General features: G+C 35.8%; 4 protein-coding genes across 7 annotated transcripts in view; 1 reads left to right on the plus strand and 3 right to left on the minus strand.

Moving 5' to 3' along the window:
* Positions 1-4,646, minus strand: part of LOC149709972 (coiled-coil domain-containing protein AGAP005037) — a 353,484-nt gene extending 348,838 nt beyond the window's left edge. Inside the window, exons 1-2 of the mRNA XM_089858532.1 lie at positions 4,291-4,646; positions 1,055-1,909 (exon numbers count right to left, since the gene is read on the minus strand). The gene's annotated coding sequence lies outside the window, so the exon portion shown is untranslated. The remainder of the gene's footprint in view (positions 1-1,054; positions 1,910-4,290) is intronic.
* A 136-nt stretch (positions 4,647-4,782) lies between these two features.
* Positions 4,783-8,668, plus strand: LOC149709975 (uncharacterized). Its single transcript, XM_089858601.1, has 5 exons — positions 4,783-4,875; positions 5,006-5,355; positions 5,409-5,524; positions 7,113-7,424; positions 8,367-8,668. The coding sequence occupies exons 2-5, from the start codon at positions 5,067-5,069 to the stop codon at positions 8,577-8,579; spliced, it is 930 nt and encodes a 309-aa protein (XP_089714727.1). The 5' UTR covers positions 4,783-4,875; positions 5,006-5,066; the 3' UTR covers positions 8,580-8,668.
* Positions 8,661-15,385, minus strand: Pgant1 (Polypeptide N-Acetylgalactosaminyltransferase 1). The gene is made up of 9 exons (XM_089858549.1): positions 14,586-15,385; positions 14,335-14,501; positions 14,085-14,262; positions 13,449-13,658; positions 12,381-12,684; positions 11,410-11,544; positions 11,096-11,212; positions 10,886-11,029; positions 8,661-9,695 (listed from the first exon to the last, which is right to left on the minus strand). The coding sequence occupies exons 1-9, from the start codon at positions 15,131-15,133 to the stop codon at positions 9,531-9,533; spliced, it is 1,968 nt and encodes a 655-aa protein (XP_089714675.1). The 5' UTR covers positions 15,134-15,385; the 3' UTR covers positions 8,661-9,530.
* A 389-nt stretch (positions 15,386-15,774) lies between these two features.
* Positions 15,775-19,770, minus strand: part of gus (splA/ryanodine receptor domain and SOCS box containing gustavus) — a 49,119-nt gene continuing 45,123 nt past the window's right edge. For all 4 annotated transcript variants that reach the window (XR_016376431.1, XR_016376430.1, XR_016376432.1 and 1 more), the window contains one exon: positions 15,775-18,452. Coding sequence is in view for 1 of the 4 variants with exons in the window: in XM_089858560.1 (XP_089714686.1) it covers positions 18,449-18,452 (4 nt within the window). In the remaining 3 variants the exon portion in view is untranslated. The remainder of the gene's footprint in view (positions 18,453-19,770) is intronic.

The following is a 19,770-nucleotide window of genomic DNA, read 5'->3' on the forward strand; positions in this document are numbered from 1 at the left end:
TATGACGTATATCGTCATCATAAACTTATGGTATACTGTGATAGTATCGTTCAAGAACCGTTTGCAAACTAGAGAAAGTTAAGGCGGATTACCAACGTGTAGGTAAACCACGCGGGTATACAGGGTGTTTTTGAAAAGTCCATCAATAATGAAGGAGCGTGTTTATTGGACCATTTTGAGTTGAAAATGTTCTATGTTATTTTGCATTCCAAGCCACTGTTTTCAAGTTAGCATTGGAGTAATTTACGTATGACCCCTTAAATTTAATTAGAAAATTGAATTACAACTGTAATTTAATTAAGGGATCATCCCTAAAACATTCAAATCATAACTCAAAAACAGTGGCTCGTACGGCAAAATGTCATAGAACATTTTCGACTCAAAATGGCCCAATAAACACGCTCCTTCATTATTGATGGACTTTTCAGAAACACCCTGTATACTTGCAGTTGCAAACGGCTATTGAAATGTTCGCAATCACTTGATACTGTTATAAAAGCATCGACGAATCTGGTACAACCATTCCTGAAATCTCAGGTATTCTACGGCTATCATTCTTGAAACGTGTATATTACTGTCTAGTGTCTATGCGAGGAAAGCCTATGCCTATATAGCTTGGGTTTTATGTTTGGCGGAAAAAAAAGGGCTTATTTATGTTGTGGAAAGGTTAAGTACGCGGAACGGATAGTGCTCAAAAAGGGGACGAGGGATTGCCTAGATACGTTTAGCGTTAAAATAAAGAAAATAAAAGAAAAAAAAAGAGATTTATCGCATCTTTTCAGGAACCACGCTGTGGCTGCGATTTGGATCCTCAGGCTGATATAAGTGATATATGACATTAGTAAAGAGATAACTTTAGTCTTAAAAATCCTAAAATTCATCTCTATAGACTATTTTCCATTAATTTCAGAAGAGATGCAAACACCACAGGGGGTTATTTCCATAGAGCCACCTCAATATTTGCCAAATAAGGTAAAGGACTATGGGACGCAGCACTCTGACTTGTATGCTTGTTAATTAATGCACGCGCAAAATAGAGATTTGTTATACTCACTCGGTTGTTTTGTTATCCTGATGAACTCGTAGATAACCGTAACACGCGTCAAGTTCATACAATGTTCAAAACTGATAACTGTAACTCGCGAAACTTAGTTCACACAATGTTCGAAGTAGATAACCGTTAACCCGCGAAACTCAGTTCACACTATGTTCGAAGTAGTGAATCCCTCGGTGATAGCCAAACGTGGCCCTTCGAAGATCAGGTGACCTCCAGATGTGCAGATTAGGGTAAGGGACTATGGGACGCAGCGCTCTGCAGCCCTGAAACTTCGTTAATGCGCACCTAAAGATTCGCATTCTAAAGGGTAAGGGACTATGGGACGCAGCGCTCTGCAGCCCTGAAACTTCGTTAATGCGCACCTAAAGATTCGCATTCTAAAGGGTAAGGGACTATGGGACGCAGCGCTCTGCAGACCTGAAAACTAATGCGCACCTAAAGATTTGCAGCCTAAAGGGTAAGGGACTATGGGACGCAGCACTCTAAATTGTATGCTTATTAATGCGTGCGCAAAACAGAGATTTGGTACTCACTCGTTTGTTTTGTTATCCCCGATGAACTCGTAGATAACCGTAAATGGCGTCAAGTTCAATGATAACCATTAAACCGCATCGCGAAATTGAAAGTTCACACAAAGTTCAAAGTTTGTTCAAGCATAACCCGTTGATAAACTTCGCGTTCGGGAACCATCGTGACGTCAGTTTAGTCGGTCAGATTGGCAGAACGTGATTGGTTCCCGCGATCCTCCGTGCAGGCGTGCACTGGACCGCCAAAATCTTGATCCCTCGCTGATGACCAAACGTGGCCCATCGAAGAAATTTAAACCATGACGTAACTCGGTCAAATAGCTGCCTGAAATCAAAATAAATTCCATGATGTCAGATATAAAGATCACAATGATAACTTTAATACGCATAAATATGGAATTCAGTGATTACACAACAATATTGGCGCGAAAATGGTCTATTACAAAAACAACAAAATAGACAATGGAAGTGTATTTTCACACAGTCATCAAACACACTATGCAGTTTTTCAGAAATCTGATTTACTAGAACAAGATCCCTCTGAAAAGGGACTCTACTCTCTATATTAGTGAAGTTTTTTTAGGCTTAACCGTTCAGCCATAATATCATCTAAAGTCTGGAAGGAGTAGAGGTTGGGGGGGGGGAGAGTGGGGTTTCACCCTCGGCTTGGTTTCGCCATGGGTGCAATCGAATTGTTCAACCATCCGCCAAATTGCGCACTTGGGCAAACCGTAGAAGCCTTCAATTCTAGGAAAGGATGAAGTTCAAAAGGGGAGCGAAAAAAAAATGCCTCTTTTCCCCCTTTTTATTTTACATCCAAAGAAGTCAATTAAACCGTGAAATTACAAATCAAGTACATTCACAAGTCATTATCACAGCCAAATAGCTAATCTAAAGCTAACTGTGACTTAAAAGACCGTGTCGATTAAAAGGAGACTCTAAAGAAGGCTGCGGCGGACGGGTACAAATAATTTGAAATACGTCACAGGCACCAAAGACTCCGTAATGGAGTTGGAGTGGACACCTAGTCCTTGTTTGCGCGAGATTCTAGTGCTAATTTTGAAAATAAGTTAAACTAAGTTTCTTTGATCCACGCCTCTCCTAGGTCACGTGCCTCTTATCAACCCTTTTAAGCTCCCAGAGTGACGTCAGTTCTACAATTTAGAGTTGACAAAGTGTCATCAATGTCATTGCTAATTTTGAAAATAAAACAACCACGCCTCTCGTAGGTCACGTGCCTCTTACCGACCCCTTTAAGCTCCCAGACTGACGTCATAATTCTACAATTTAGAGCTGACAAAGTGTCATTTATTGCTTTGGTAGTACTTGGAAAGGGGTCAGCTACACGTTATCTTGAAAAGCCCTACACTTGACAGTGCTAAAATGATTACACTGTGACGTCACCCGTAATCAGTGTAAAAAGCTAGTAGATTTTGAGAGTGATTATCCCCTCGCCATACATAGTTTTCAGACTAGGAGGATTGATACCATTTACACCAGGAGGCCATTCTACTTGGCGGTCAAAACACAGTGCCAAGTAGCCTGGACTCCTAAAGTAAAAGGTATCAATCCTCCTAGTCTGAAAACTATGTATTAATATGGTGGATTCAATTTTATAAGAGGAATAAGTACGGTTAAGTAGGCCTACGTCACCTCTTCAACAATATATGGCGGTAAAAGAGATAAAAATATTTGATAATTTAGGGTTTATTTGCTTCTGTACTGCAGTCATCGTTCTTTCCTTAAAAACCACCAAAATGCCTTAAGGATTTCAAACATTGAGCCTGATTTGTAAAGGAAAAAAGTACCCTACCTAGGCCTACATTCTCATGAATTTTCTTTTTTCAATACCTTTCGCCAGAAGCAAAAATATCACAAACTATCCCCTTAAGAAGTCTTTCTACCCAAAATGAACTGCAGTCTGTACTTAGGTTAAAGGCAGGACGGGACGGGGGAAGTAAGAAATTTTCTTAATATAAACTCTGGCTTCCGAAATTAATGAGTGCCCGAAATTGTTAAATTGAGTTTCAGCTTCAACGCCTTTTCTCGCGAGATACGGTAAAAAATGTTTTAAAAGGTAAAAAAAAATATTCAGGTTATATTGTCTGGAACTTATATTTGGGTATACAAGAGATTTCCTAGAGGACCTAGACGTCTGGATTCTCCGAAACGCTTAGTATGTAATAAGTTTCTCGTAAATATAAAAACTAGGCCTATATAACGGAATATTTATTGAAAAGACACTAGAAAATTGTCTGAAGCATTTGCAAACTGTGATCATAGTTTAATTTTATTTCAAATAGTCCATTCTAAATTGCAAATCCCAACAAAAAATAATTGGGGTGACCCCACAACCACAATGCGTTCACGCGGCTTCCATCTTTCCAAAAGATTGACCCCAAAGTCACAAGGCGGGGGTCAGATCGCCTTCATCTCAATTTGGTCTAAAAAACTAATATGGCGGCCGATATGCTACCATTTACTTTTCACTTGAATTTTAAATATTCAAAGAACAGTTGGGCTTATTTTAAGAAATATATATTAACTACACGGCCTTATTTTACATATTTTATACGTTATTAGGGCTCAAAACTAATATATAATTCTTAAAATTAATGATGTTTGTTCTGTAACATATGCAAGCCTTGGACCTTCTTTTACGATTCCTTAATATACAAATGAAAACATTTTAAATACTTGACGCACCATTCTGGTTGTTTTCCATAGCTTCCTGATGTCTTCTGCCCTTAATAAACCCTAATTACATTAGTTATTAGTCAAATTTAACGCTAAATTCATAAAATTTCTTTTAACATTGTAGCATCGTTTCCCACGGCAATCTAAACCGACTTTTTTTTTTTTTTGTCCACCTACTAACACTAGTGCTTAGCCGTTAGGCCTTGAGCACCAGGAAGAATTGAGCGGGAGACCCTACGCGGCCCAGCACTGACGGGGGCCGCTAGGTCGTACGTGTAGAAGCAGGGAAGGAAATGAGGTTTACTTGGGAGGTGACGGAAGGTGGAATTGGGGTAAGTCACCTCCGGCGGACACGGGACAGTCGGCACCTATAGGGTAGGATCGCCGACATGTGTCGTATTCCCTCAAACTTTGCCGCCCAGAATAAACCGACTTACGGATTGAGCCAAAACTCTCCGTTTTCATTGGATATCAAATTTGCAACGCGCGACGTCACCAATCACCATCCGGCAAAACGGGGACCTTCGTTGTATCGTCTGCAAGAGTTTTACTGCATGCTTTCCCGTTTCAGACTGATTTTAATCGAATATTAAGGTAAATATTGAATTTAAATACAAAATTAAAACATTAAAATTTATTTTACTTAAAGTATTAATTATCTTGAAAATAAAAACTGTAATTTTCTATGCGAAACATGATCAAAAACGTTCCAAACTCTTTTCAGACCAAGGCTTAAGAGCCTCAAGTTGACTTGTCTTCACTAATTTCGACCCGGAATTTAAAGAATGAATAATTTAATACCAATTTTAAGGTTTCCATTAATTAGGGAAGTTTGTAAAATCCCTAATTTCTACTCTAAATCAATTACCAACAACCAACTGCCAATATTATTAAAACTTAACAAACTATATACTTCAAATTCACAATGTTACGTCAATTTCAATAACATTATCGTTAGAGGTATGGCTGGACACTCAAAATGGCAAAATATTAAAAATACCAAACTATCAAAAGATGGGGAAAGAGCTAAAGTTATTTCCAGATTTGCTGAGGTCATAAAGAGAGCCATTAGGGGTAAAGTAATAATTTTTAAGTATTTCTTAATGATCTAATTAATTTTAATTTAGATGGTGGGGGAAATATTAATCCAAAATTAAATTCTAAACTGGCATCGGCTATCCAACAAGCTAAGGAAAATAACGTCCCAGCAGCCACCATTGATGCAGTTTTAAAAAGAGCTGAAGTAGCTTAAAGTTAATTACAGGGTTCATACAACTTTTGGAAAACAAATTTCCCTGAGATTTCCAGGTTTTTCCCCATATACTTCCCTGAATTCTCCAGGTTTTTCCCTATATGGATGGAGTATCCTATGGAGCAAATGTTAACAAAGGAGTGGGGTGGGGGGCAAATATGACTATTACATAATCAAAGGACATCCCCGTATCTGTAATATAACCAGAGTTACAAGCCTCCAAAGTATAGTGTAATGATAATCCTATGGAGGAAATATTCACGAACATTTTGCTTAATTACTCGGCCCCTGTTTGTCGTAGCCCTACGTTTTTAGTATGGTTGGATGGGGGGCAAATAGGACTATAACATACTCAAAGGACATCCCCGTATCTCTACTAGAACCAGAGTTACGAGCCTCCAAAGTTGGGTGTAATGTTAATCCTATGGAGGGGAGTATGTTCACAAACATTTTGCTTAATTACTCAGCCCCTGTTTGTCGTAGCCCTACGTTTTTAGTATGGTTGGATGGGGGACAAATTGGACTATAACATAGTCAAAGGACATCCCCGTATCTCTAACAGAACCAGAGTTATGAGCCTCCAAAGTTGGGTGTAATGTTAATCCTAAGGAGGGTTTGTTCACGAACATTTTGCTTAATTACTCGGCCCCTGTTTGTCGTAGCCCTACGTTTTTAGTATGGTTGGATGGGGGGCAAATTGGACTATAACATAGTCAAAGGACATCCCCGTATCTCTACTAGAACCAGAGTTACGAGCCTCCAAAGTTGGGTGTAATGTTAATCCTATGGAGGAAATATTCACGAACATTTTGCTTAATTACTCGGCCCCTGTTTGTCGTAGCCCTACGTTTTTAGTATGGTTGGATGGGGGGCAAATAGGACTATAACATAGTCAAAGGACATCCCCGTATCTCTAATAGAACCAGAGTTATGAGCCTCCAAAGTTGGGTGTAATGTTAATCCTATGTAGGAAATATTCACGAACATTTTGCTTAATTACTCGGCCCCTGTTTGTCGTAGCCCTACGTTTTTAGTATGGTTGGATGGGGGGCAAACAGGACTATAACATACTCAAGGGACATCCCCGTATCTCAAATATAACCAGAGTTATGATCCTCCAAAGTTGGGTGTAATGTTAATCCTATGGAGGGGAGTATGTTCACAAACATTTTGCTTAATTACTCAGCCCCTGTTTGTCGTAGCCCTACGTTTTTAGTATGGTTGGATGGGGGCAAATAGGACTATAACATACTCAAAGGACATCCCCGTATCTCAAATATAACCAGAGTTTTGAGCCTCCAAAGTATAGTGTAATGTTAATCCTATGGAGGAGATATTCACGAACATTTTGCTTAATTACTCGGCCCCGGTTTGACTCAAATTTCCCTGATTTCCCTGAATTTTACTAAAAATTCAAAATTTCCCTGAATTTTCCCTGAGGTTTTTGTCAACTATTTATTTCCCTGATTTTTCCCTGAGGTTTTCCAGGTTTGTATGAACCCTGAATTATCAATTAAGTTAATTAATGTTTCAATAAGTCTAAAATTAAACTTTACCCCATTTTTTTTTTAATTAAAAGAATAAGAAATTAAAACCTGGTACTGGTGAAATCATTGGACCCGGTGGTTCATTCTTCATCTTAGATTTAGAGAGCGAACAACTTAGCTTGTCAGTGCACCACATGAAACAGGCTTGTCGGAAAGTCCCTGGTTCTCGATTAGCAGAATCAGGACGTTCTAAACTACTCTTTGAACAAAAAGGAGTTGTCAGGGTCAAGGAAAGAAATGATGGTTCAAAAGTAGACCCTGAAAAGGTTTTGGATGATGCTATTTTAGCGGGAGCTGAAGAAGTTAATGAAGATAAGGATGAGGACGAGGCCATCATCTTTGAAGTGAGTCTTATTATAATTTACAGGGTTGCCACAGTACCTGGAAATCCTGGGAAAACCTGGGAAAGTCAGGGAATTTGGAAAAGGGTGTTAAAAAATCAGGGAAAAGTCAGGGAATTTGAAAATTGTTGTTAAAGTCAGGGAATTTGAAAAAGGGTGTAAAAAATCAGGGAAAAGTCAGGGAATTTGAAAAATGGTGTATAAAATCAGGGAAAAGTCAGGGAATTTGAAAAATGGGTGTAAAAAATCAGGGAAAAGTCAGGGAATTCGAAAAAGGGTGTAAAAAGTCAGGGAATTTGAAAAAGGGTGTAAAAAATCAGGGAAAAGTCAGGGAATCCGAAAATTGTTGTTAAAGTCAGGGAATTTGGAAATTGTTGTAAAATATCAGGGAAAAGTCAGGGAATTTGAAAAAGAGTGTAAAAAAATCAGGGAAAAGTCAGGGAATTCGAAAAAGGGTGTTAAAAGTCAGGGAATTTGAAAAAGGGTGTAAAAAATCAGGGAAAAGTTGGGGAATTTGAAAAAAGGGTGTCATAAATCAGGGAAAAGTCATAGAATTTGAAAATTGTTAAAGTCAGGGAATTTTAAAAAGGGTGTAAAAAATCAGGAAAAGTCAGGGAATTTGAAAATTGTTAAAGTCAGGGAATTTGAAAAAGAGTGTAAAAAATCAGGGAAAGTCAGGGAATTTGAAAAAGAGTGTAAAAAATCAGGGAAAGTCAGGGAATTTTAAAAAGGGTATAAAAATCAGGGAAAAGTTAGGGAATTTGAAAAAGGGTGTAACAAATCAGCTTTAGATGATCAGGGAAAACCTGGAAAAGTCAGGGAATTTTGTAATGAACAATCTGTGGCAACCCTCCCTGGTCTAGGCCTATTTTTTCTTCTTCTTGTAGGCCTAATTTATTACCATAAATCTGTTTTAATTATTAAATTAATTTCTTTACCCTTTAGTTTGTAACTGGAATTGATGATATGCATAAAGTTAAAAAAGAATTAGAAACAATGAATTACGCAATTTTTGAATTTGGTTTGGAATATTTTCCCAGACAAAAAGTTAAACTGAGTGAAGAAGATTTAAATAGTGTCTTAAAACTTTATGGTTTGTTTGAGGAAATGGAAGATGTTCAAAAGATTTATGATAATGTAGATTATAATTCTAGTTAATAACATAAATTATGTTAATTTAATTATGTTTGTAAGTATAGGAATAATATTAAAATAATAATAAAAAATTATTATGAAATATTTTAAAAGTTTGGCAATATTTTATTTAATTTATTTTTAATTTTTTATATTAAATAATTAATTTTAATTTGAAACAGCAACATTATAATTAAATTAAGTCTTTTTTCTTGAAGTTGAAATACTCACAATCAATTTTAAGTGAAAATTAATTACAAAAACAAAACTCCAAAGTTCAAACTCCAAAGTTCAAAGTTCAAACTCCAAAGTTCAAACTCCAAAGCTCAAAGTTCAAACTCCAAAGTTCAAAGTTCAAACTCCAAAGTTCAAAGTTCAAACTCCAAAGTTCAAAGTTCAAACCAACGTGTAAAAAATTATAAATCTTTTTTGTTTTTCTTTTTAAATATAAAAATGGCTACCAGAAAAACACAACACAAAACAACACAACCAACACAGCAGCAAAATACTAATTTCAAAGATTAAGATTAAGATTAAATTTAAAGTTTTAAACTAATTTCTTCTTCCTTAACCTTTCTATTGGCTCTAATATAAAAAAATATGTCTAATTTATGTCTACACTGTATTAAAAAAGTTTTCCTCATAGTTAGCTAGCTAAATGGGCCTAGGCCTAAAAACCTTTAATTAATTGCAATTATTTTTAATTAGCTTTAACTTTAACTACTAAATTATTGCTAATTATTTATCACAGATCACTGAGAATTTTGTTTCTTATATTATTAATATTATTATTATAATTTTAAACTGGCATTAAATGCCTTTAAGATTCCGAGAGAGATTCAATAATTGATTGATTGATTAATTAATAAGATAAAATTAGCATAAATATCGCAGAATGAATACCCTTAGAGCAAATCCCATAAGCACTGGGAAGAGATTTCTCGCTGTTTGTTAATCAACTCACCAAATTAGTAATTAAATTCTTTCATCATTAACTTCCAATTCAATATCCAAATAATTACTAAACCACCAAATTTGAGAATGACCTCCGTGACACGGTAAAACGTAAATTCCAGTTCCCGCTTCAACTCCTCGACTATCTAAGCATTTACCACTGACAATATGCATTAGAGGTCCACCCTGAAATGTTTAAAATTATTTGTTAAAGGTCCAAAAAAAAAAGATAAAAAATCCCAAACTAAAATCAGGGTTCATAAAATACAACTTTTGGAAAACAAATTTGAAATTTCCCTGAGATTTCCAGGTTTTTCCCTTATAAGGAGTATCCTATGGAGCAAATATTAACGAAGGGGGTGGGGGGTAAATAGGACTATAACATACTAAAAGGACATCCCCGTATCTCTAATATAACCAGAGTTTTGAGCCTCCAAAGTTGGGTGTAATGTTAATCCTATGGAGGGGATATGTTCACGAACATTTTGCTTAATTACTCAGCCCCTGTTTGTCGTAGCCCTACGTTCTTAGTATGGTTGGATGGGGGGTAAATAGGACTATAACATACTCAAAGGGCATCCCCTTATCTCTAGTAGAAACAGAGTTACAAGCCTGCAAAGTATAGTCTAATGCAACTCCTATGGAGGGGTTTGATTGTTTTCGTTTTGCTTAATTACTTGGCCCCTGTTTGTTGTAGCCCTACGTTTTTAGTATGGTTGGATGGGGGATAAATAGGACTATAACATACTCAAAGGACATCCCCGTATCTCTCGTAGGACCAGAGTTATGAGCCTCCAAAGTTGGGTCTAATGCATTTCCTATGGAGGGGGTTGTTTGTTTATGTTTTGCTTAATTACTCGGCCCCTGTTTGTCGTAGCCCTGAGTTTTTGGTATGGTTGGATGGGGGGCGAATAGGACTATTACATAATCAAAGGACATCCCCGTATCTCAAGTAGAAAAAGAGTTATGAGCCTCCAAAGTTGGGTCTAATGCAATTCCTATGGAGGGGTTTGATTGTTTACGTTTTGCTTAATTACTCAGCCCCTGATTGTCGTAGCCCTGAGTTTTTAGTATAGTTGGATGGGGGACAAATAGGACTATAACATACTCAAAGGACATCCCCCTATCTCTAATATAACGAGAGTTATGAGCCTCCCAAGTATAGTGTAATGATAATCCTATGGAGGGTATGTTCACGAACATTTTGCTTAATTACTCGGCCCCTGTTTGACGCAAATTTCCCTGAATTTCACTAAAATAATTCTAAATTTCCCTGAGGTTTTTGTCAACTATTTATTTCCCTGATTATTCCAGGTTTGTATGAACCCTGTAAAAAGTTCAAAGTTCGGAAGAAAAAATAGAATTGCATCCCCAACCTTTGTATGAGTCCATTTTTGCAACTTTGATTCAGGATCACAACGATCCATGACAACTTTTTCACGTGATGTACCAGCGGAAGACGAAACTTTGGCGCAATTATCTTCCCGTCTTAATTCTCCCAAGTTTGAAAATGCAAAAAGCTACGTTAAAAATGATTTAATAAATTAATATTAATTAAAAGCGCACATTTTAGCAAATAATTATACTTGATTCTTAGTGAAGGTAAAACCATCTCCTTTACAAGTATCTAATCCTAAGTGATACGTTGTCGCCTCATCGTTATCTAAATTATCGAGGCATAAACCTGAATAAGGATTACGAACCTAATGTGGCAAAAAAACATCAAAAACAAAAGAAAAACAGAAATACTTGTTTTAATGTTTTAAATCATAAATCATAAATTAAATTAAATTAAATTAATTTTATTAATTAAAAGAGTTAATTGCGTGCAAATTTGCAAATTAATTAATATTATTAGTGATTACATTAACAAGCTGAAAAATCATGCGACAAATCTTACAGATCCAAATTGTTGAACATTTTTATCCCAAATAAATTTATCGGGATAAACATTCTCAAGATACCAATTGAAACTCTTGCATTTAAGTTTAACTCTCAGATCTAAACGTTCGGTTATGTCACCAAACTCAATATCCTGAAAGGAATTAGGTTAAGCAGCGGTTTTCTCTCTCCATTTTAAAGAAAAAGTCAGTTAACATAACATTATACCTTAAAAGAACTGCCTTTTTCTAAATATAAGAGGTTCTGACTAGCAGACGCCACTAAAAAATAATCAAGGACCACTGCGCCATCCGTCTGCTAAGTCGAACCTCTTCAACCAATCAGGCAGCTGTAAGAGGTTCTGACTAGCAGACGCCACTAAAAACTAATCAAGGCCCACTGGTGACTGCGCCATCCGCCATTGCTTTAGTGGCGTCGTCTGCTAAGTCGAACCTCTTCAACCAATCACATAGCTGTAAGAGGTTCTGGATAGCAGACGCCACTAAAAAATAATCAAGGACCACTGCACCATCCGCCATTGCTTTAGTGTCGTCTGCTAAATCGAACCTCTTCAACCAATCAGGTAGCTGTAAGAGGTTCTGACTAGCAGACACCACTAAAAAATATTCAAGGACCACTGCGTCATCCGTCATTGCTTTAGTGACGTCTGCTAAACAGAACCTCTTCAACCAATCAGGTAGCTGTAAGAGGTTCTGACTAGCAGACGCCACTAAAAAATAATCAAGGACCACTGCGCCATGATCCGTCATTGCTTTTGTGGCGTCTGCTAAATCGAACCTCTTCAACCAATCAGGTAGCTGTAAGAGGTTCTGGATAGCAGACGCCACTAAAGCAATGGCGGATGGCACAGTAGTCCACGTTTTAAGACTAAATAAATGCTAATTATTTTTAAATAAGAGTTCATTTATATTTAGAAAAAGGCAGTTCTTTTAAGGTATAATTAATTACGTTACCTAAACCTGAATTTACCTTCAAATCTGGTCGATGTAAATAAAAATACTTCTTGTAATTATCCATCCAAACTTCAACAGTTCTAACTGTGTTAATTCCGTGTGAATCTTTATTCTTAGGGAAAGGATAAGGATGAAAAGCTCTAAAGATGTGACCAACGTGTGAACACGGAATTATTAAAAGTTCCCCTCCGCACATCCAAACTCTGAAAGACAATTCTAAATTTTCTCCTCCCCATGTATCCATTTGATTATCATAGCTGCCAATTTCAAAGAAATATTTCCGATCAACTGCAAATAAACCTCCCGCCATTGTAGGTGATCTGAAATGGTTTATTAATTTTATTTATTATAGTTAATTTTAATTTAAATAAAATGATTAAAAGAGAAGTTCAGGTAACATAACATTATACCTTAAAAGAACGGGCCTTTTTATAAATAAATATAAAAGGAATTAAATATTAAATCTCTTATTACAATAAGATAATTAGCATTTAATTAGATTTAAAAATAATCTAGGACTACTGCGCCATCCGCCATTGCTTTAGTGGCGTCTGCTAAACCGAACCTCTTACTTATAAAATTCAACCAATCATGTATGGGTAAGAGGTTCGGGTTAGCAGACGACGCCACTAAAGCAATGGCAGATGGTGCAGTAGTCCTTGATTATTTATTTTTAATTCTAATTAAATGTACTAATTAGCCTTATTCCTAATCAGCGCCACCTACCCATAGCGGCGACTTTGAGAACTACTGTAATCAGCAAGCCAATCAGAAGTCGCTAAAATCTGGTGACGTCACTGACGGGCACTCTCGGGGGTCTTACCAAAAATGACGTCACCGGATTTTAGCGACATCTGGAGTGGTTGGATTGCCGATTACAGTAGTTCTCAAAGTCGCCGCTATGGGTAGGTGGCGCTGATTAGGAATAAGGCTAATTATCATATTGTAAAAAGATTGTCATTTATTACTTATTTAATATTTAATTCCTTTTATATTTAGAAAAAGTAGCAATTCTTTTAAGGTATAATCAGTTATGCTACCTGAACTTTTAAAGGTTTAAATAAAATGATTAAATTTAATTAACCTGGCAGGATCAGTGAAAGACTTCCGTCTAGCTTGTTCGTAAGGTGGAATATCAACCCAACTAAAATACCCTGACCAAGTGAAACCACCAATTTGAAAATATTCGCCACCACTACTATCATATTGTAAAGTTTTATCATCGATAATGTCTATTATGGGGCAAACTACAGCTTTGCGATTTTTCTTTATTTCATAAAGCATTGGTTCCAGCCTTTAAATTGCAAATTAAATTTCTTATTTAAAAAGAATGTTAATTTAATTTAATTAAACCAAGAAGTGATATCTAGTTTATTAGGGAGAAGGTATAAATTCGCGCCACATTTATAATCTAGCTTTATCTCCAGTCCAAACGTATAGTAGGTCCGGAGTTAATCCCCCCCCCCCCGCCTCTAAATTACAACCAGCATCTCATTGGTTCTTGAAAACTCACGTCAGCGCGACGCGAATGACAACGAAAATTACGTATTTTCCGACCGAGGAGAGTGTAGCGAAATAGCCCGGCCCCCTTTTACCTCCCCCCCTTGTATTTTGAAAGGGGGGACTGGGACTATGGCATGCGCGCGAATACTTAGGCATCTTATACCTTCTCTCTAATAAACTATAGATATCACTTCTTGATTAATTAATTAAACCTTACCAATTAGAATTAACTTCACAATGAGAATCAAGAAATACTAATACATCAGCAGTTGCTGATTTAGAACCAGCTAATCTTGCTCTAATTAATCCTTCTCTTGATGATAATCTAATTAATTTAATTTTTCCAGGCGGAAATTTCTTTTGAATGTAAGGTATGAGGTTAGTTTTCAACTCCTCTGAAATTTTGATAATCCCAATCCAATTTATTAATAAGTATAATTAAATATATGTATATTTGATTTAATTACTTCTATCACTGTTGTCATCAACTAAAATTATTTCTTTTAATAAATGAGGTGGTGTTCTATTAATTACGCTATAAACTGTGCGCATTAAGGCTGAGAATATCTCATTGTAAAATATAATAATGACACTCGTTGACGGAAGATTATGTTCATATTTAACATCTTTGCAACTAATTAATTAATATGTGATATTAAAGAGATATAATGCTTTGAGAATTTAGTTTAATTAAATTAAATTAAATTGTTTGACTCACTCTGGATGCCTTGTATCAGGGATTGTACGATTGTATGAGATTCTATCACTGATATAAACATTAAATGCGGCCTCTTTGAATGTTTCATCCGCTATTCTAGATTGTTCTTTGTCTAGAACAACTGCTAAACCATTTTCACCCCATCCCGGTACTGGTTTTATGACGGGATATTCATTATTCGATACCGTAAATCCTTTCTTAATCTTTCCTTGATTATGATTTAACGGAGGTGCAATTTGTCCGATTCCGATACCACCGATCTCCGGACCGTTTTTATCAATTTTAAGTATCTTTGGGTTAAGTTTCAAGCGTACTTTAGGTGGAAAATTACTTCCAGCCGCATTAGGACTGTCCAAATTAGTTTCTAAGGCCCTTAATTTGGCCACTTCACTGCCAGTTTTAATTATATTGTCACTAACGTTCTCTTTTTCATATGATCTATGATGACCTAACCACAAAATAACTCCGGAGACGAAGACTCCGAATGCCAACCACTTTAAAGTTCTGGATTTTAATCGCCGACGACGGTTTAATAATGTCGCGATCATTTTTAATAATACTCCGGCGACTTTGTTCGTTATAAAACATTTAAGTTATTAAAATACACGTAAACATAGCGAAAACTGTAAATGTAAACAAACCCATTTAAATCATGACCACAACTACCCGAGGAAGCCATGTTGTAAACGTCACCGATTCCAAGGATTCATATTTACACGATCGAGAATGGTAAACTCAAAGTTCGCCGGTAGGGCTGGAAATAAGGTAATTTCTTACGTACATTTTCCTTCATAATTTGAAAATTCCGGTAGGAAAGTCCTGCAAAAATAAATAAATAAAAAACCCAAATAGGCGGGAATTTTCAAATTAGTATATATCACGTGATGACTGCGCAAAAGAAGACAGACAGGCCTGCAAATATAAAAACAAAATAGGCGGGAATTTTCAAATTAGTATTTATCACGCGATGACTGCGCAAAAGAAGATCAGCAGGCCTACAAATATAAAAACAAAATAGGCGGGAATTTTCAAATTAGTATTTACCACGTGATGACTGCGCAAAAGAAGACAGACAGGCCTGCAAATATAAAAACAAAATAGGCGGCAATTTTTAAATCAGTATCTATCGCGTGATGGATAGATGACTGTGCAAAAGAATTAGGCCTTGGCTAAAAGTTATTCCATCGAATTTACTTGTACAAATTATTTTGTTTTTTTATTGATTCACATCATTCTTTTTTTTTCTTGACAGTTTTTTTTAGAAATAGCACTACAACGAGCATATGTTTTGGTTGTTTATTCATGGAGATTTATTGTTTTTTTTAAAAAATTAATTAAGTGTTGCTTAATCAAATGTAATGTTTTCCCTAATCTCTACTGACAAACCAGCCTGAAATTCTTTGTCTCTTATTAAAAAATAAGATCTTTTTAAACAGGCTATAATGTAAATCTTACATTAATTGAATTAAAGAAAATTTAAACCATTTTTTTTTGCGTTGAAACAATTATTTTTTCTCCATAAATGATTGAGGCAAGTTAAATGGGGAAAATTCGTATGTCTTATAGTTAAACAGGGTTGATTTAATTTGATTGCGGGGGAGTTTTTTCACGTTATGCAGTTGACGAAACACTTTTTTTTTTTTGGTTACCGAGTTTCAATGTTCACACAAGCTATTAATATCACACTTTGATTATTTTTTCGTACTTTTTTTTTTTTTTCAATAATTTTTGTCACAGCTGAAATCATGTCGATTTTTAGGAGGGGGGGGCGGATTCTACTCATAGCGTAATGGCAGCCCTCTGCCTTCGACTGTATTAGGCTATATGGGGATAGAACATGGGGTGCCATTAGTCTATTGAGAAGAATTAAAATTTTTAAACTATAAATTGTAATTTGTGGCCTATTTTAATTAGTATAATTATCCTACTAAAATATTAGACAAAAAAATTAGATGACTTAATTAACTCTACTTAAAGTTAATTAAGAAATAAAATTAGAATCTCAATAATTGTTAATTGGGCAGTGTTAATTAATTAATTGAAGAAATGCATTTTTTCTTTTTCATGATTAAAAAAAAATGGCACGTAATATGTATGCATACAAAAACGGGTGTTAATTTAATCTTAATTAGTTACCTTTGAGTAGTTAGTTAATTCATTGGAATGATTTCATACTAAACAACTATTTTTTGGTCCTTAATTTTTAGTTTTAATTAACAGAAACTATTAATTTTCTTTAATTAACAGAAACTATTAATTTTCTTTAATTAACAGAAACTATTAATTTTCTTTAATTAACAGAAACTATTAATTTTCTTTAATTAACAGAAACTATTAATTTTCTTTAATTAACAGAAACTATTAATTTTCTTTAATTAACAGAAATTATTAATTTTCTTTAATTAACAGAAACTATTAATTTTCTTTAATTAACCTTTCTGTACTTATTTTTGTATATCTAACCCTGGTTTAAATTAAATTGAATTTAGATTTAAACATAATGGCCTTTTTAATTAATTAAAAAAAAATTAAAAACATGAATAAGGAACTTAAGGCCAAAGTTAATTAATTAACTTTTTAATGAAAGAAAGTTAAAGTTAATTCAATTGAATTAAGGGAGGAGGAGGGGGGGGGTAGTCATATAAAACTCATGTGTGCTATTTCGTGACACGAAATTAAAACTAATTGTACATTTAATTCTAAAGGTTGTACTTTGTTTTTATCATTCGTAAAGTTTACCCGACATTCAGACCTATTTAATTAATTAACTATAATTATGATTAATTACTTACTTTAAAAAAAAACGAAAAAAAATCGCCGTAAAACGGGACATATTGTAAAAAATTCAAAAAAATGAAAAAAATCAGGAGGGATGGTTGTTTTTTTACTTTAAAAACAGTAATTAATATATACATAAGAAAACAATTTGCTTAATTTTAAGCAAATAAAGAAAAAGAAAGAAATGACAAGTTTTGAGTTTTTTTTTTTTAACAATGTCTGTTCTGTTGTTGGGGGGGCGTAATCAATTAAAAATTGTGTGTTAATTAGATATAAAACCCCTATACACAAATTAATTAATATTATTTCGTCGTCGGAAAGTTCAAATATCAGCTTCCTGAATATCAGGAAAAACTGAAATCAATCAACTCGACCAAAAACGGATTTATGTACTACTTGCATAAATCCGTTTTTGACTCGACGGAATATATGAAATAAAAGTTGCTGATTTTTCAAGGAAAAAACGAAAAAAAAAATTTGAAAAAATAATATTAAATAATGAGATAATATCCACAAAAACTTGGTTTATCTTGAAGAATTTCCTAAATTTCACATTGTTTATTTGTTATTTTATTTGTTGATTATAGTTTCTTCCATCATCCATTCATGAATTTATTAATTCATATAAGGAATAAATAAATTCAAAGCTTATTTATTTATTTATTTATTATAAGTCATTCATTCTTCAGAATATATCCATGACCATGAATTTCACACACAGATTCAATTTATAATAAAATAAAATCACTGAATGTTGATTTAATTATTGTTATTAATGTTTTTTTTTTTTTTTTCATTTCATTTCGTTTCGTTTTCAAGGAGATGTCACCCGCCATGTTATTTTTAATTTGAATTAATTATTATAATTAGCAAAGACTCGGAGAGAGATAGAGAGAGGCGATGGGGGGAAGCAAATAACCGATTTTTATTTATTTATTTATTTATTTTCTCGTATTGTATTTTCCGTCGCGGAAACAAAACTAATTTATGCACTTTGCGGTATTTAAATTCCGTATTTAATTTAAATTATTTTCACCTTCAAAAAATTTGTTCGGTTGATGCTTAGAAACTTCCACAAATCCCTCTCAGCTTAAATTGTTTTTATTACAGGATAAATGGGAGAAGAAAAAAAGATATTTGAAATAAAATTGATTATTATTAGAAATTTAGATTGACCTTGGGTGGTATGTAATTTTCCCCCAAAATGTATTTAATTAGTTCACCACTCAAAAGTGTATTACGAGCCTTACCAGACTTTAAATATTTAAAAAAAAAGTAGGAAAATTAACTCTGTTTATCACTATTTCTTTACGGTGGAAAAAAAGCTGATTTGAAACCCGTTTTATGATGCCTATCTTAATTTTAATGATTGGGTCGTTCAAATTCAATATCAAATCAGATAAATTCAAATGTGTCCCTCAAGTAACGAATCTCGACGTGAAGTCGAGGGGCTATTCACTCAGCGTACACGTAATCTTATTAAACAACCCTACCACTGACAGTGAAAACAGTCACACAAGTGTACATGGAATCTTAAGAGTGATTAGCCCCTCGCCCAAATGTAGCGAAGTAGACCCTTTTTAATATAGACTGGTATTTGACCATGCGAAGGTCGGGCTATGGTTTGGGCGAAGGTCGGGCTATGGTTTGGGCGAAGGTCGGGCTATGGTTTGGGCGAAGGTCGGGCTATGGTTTGGGCGAAGGTCGGGCTATGGTTTGGGCGAAGGTCGGGCTATGGTTTGGGCGAAGGTCGGGCTATGGTTTGGGCGAAGGTCGGGCTATGGTTTGGGCGAAGCTCGGGCTATGGTTTGGGCGAAGCTCGGGCTATGGTTTGGGCGAAGCTCGGGCTATGGTTTGGGCGAAGCTCGGGCTATGGTTTGGGCGAAGCTCGGGCTATGGTTTGGGCGAAGCTCGGGCTATGGTTTGGGCGAAGCTCGGGCTATGGTTTGGGCGAAGCTCGGGCTATGGTTTGGGCGAAGCTCGGGCTAGGGTTTGGGCGAAGCTCGGGCTAGGGTTTGGGCGAAGCTCGGGCTAGGGTTTGGGCGAAGCTCGGGCTAGGGTTTGGGCGAAGCTCGGGCTAGGGTTTGGGCGAAGCTCGGGCTAGGGTTTGGGCGAAGCTCGGGCTAGGGTTTGGGCGAAGCTCGGGCTAGGGTTTGGGCGAAGCTCGGGCTAGGGTTTGGGCGAAGCTCGGGCTAGGGTTTGGGCGAAGGTCGGGCTAGGGTTTGGTCGAAGGTCGGGCTAGGGTTTGGTCGAAGGTCGGGCTAGGGTTTGGGCGAAGGTCGGGCTAGGGTTTGGGCGAAGCTCGGGCTAGGGTTTGGGCGAAGCTCGGGCTAGGGTTTGGGCGAAGCTCGAGCTATGGTTTGGGCGAAGCTCGGGCTATGGTTTGGGCGAAGCTCGGGCTATGGTT

This window comes from Phalangium opilio, unplaced genomic scaffold, assembly GCF_054372755.1.
Source record: "Phalangium opilio isolate 3A_F unplaced genomic scaffold, DU_Popi_V2 ptg000011l_1, whole genome shotgun sequence".
Classification (NCBI taxonomy): Eukaryota; Metazoa; Arthropoda; class Arachnida; order Opiliones; family Phalangiidae; genus Phalangium; species Phalangium opilio.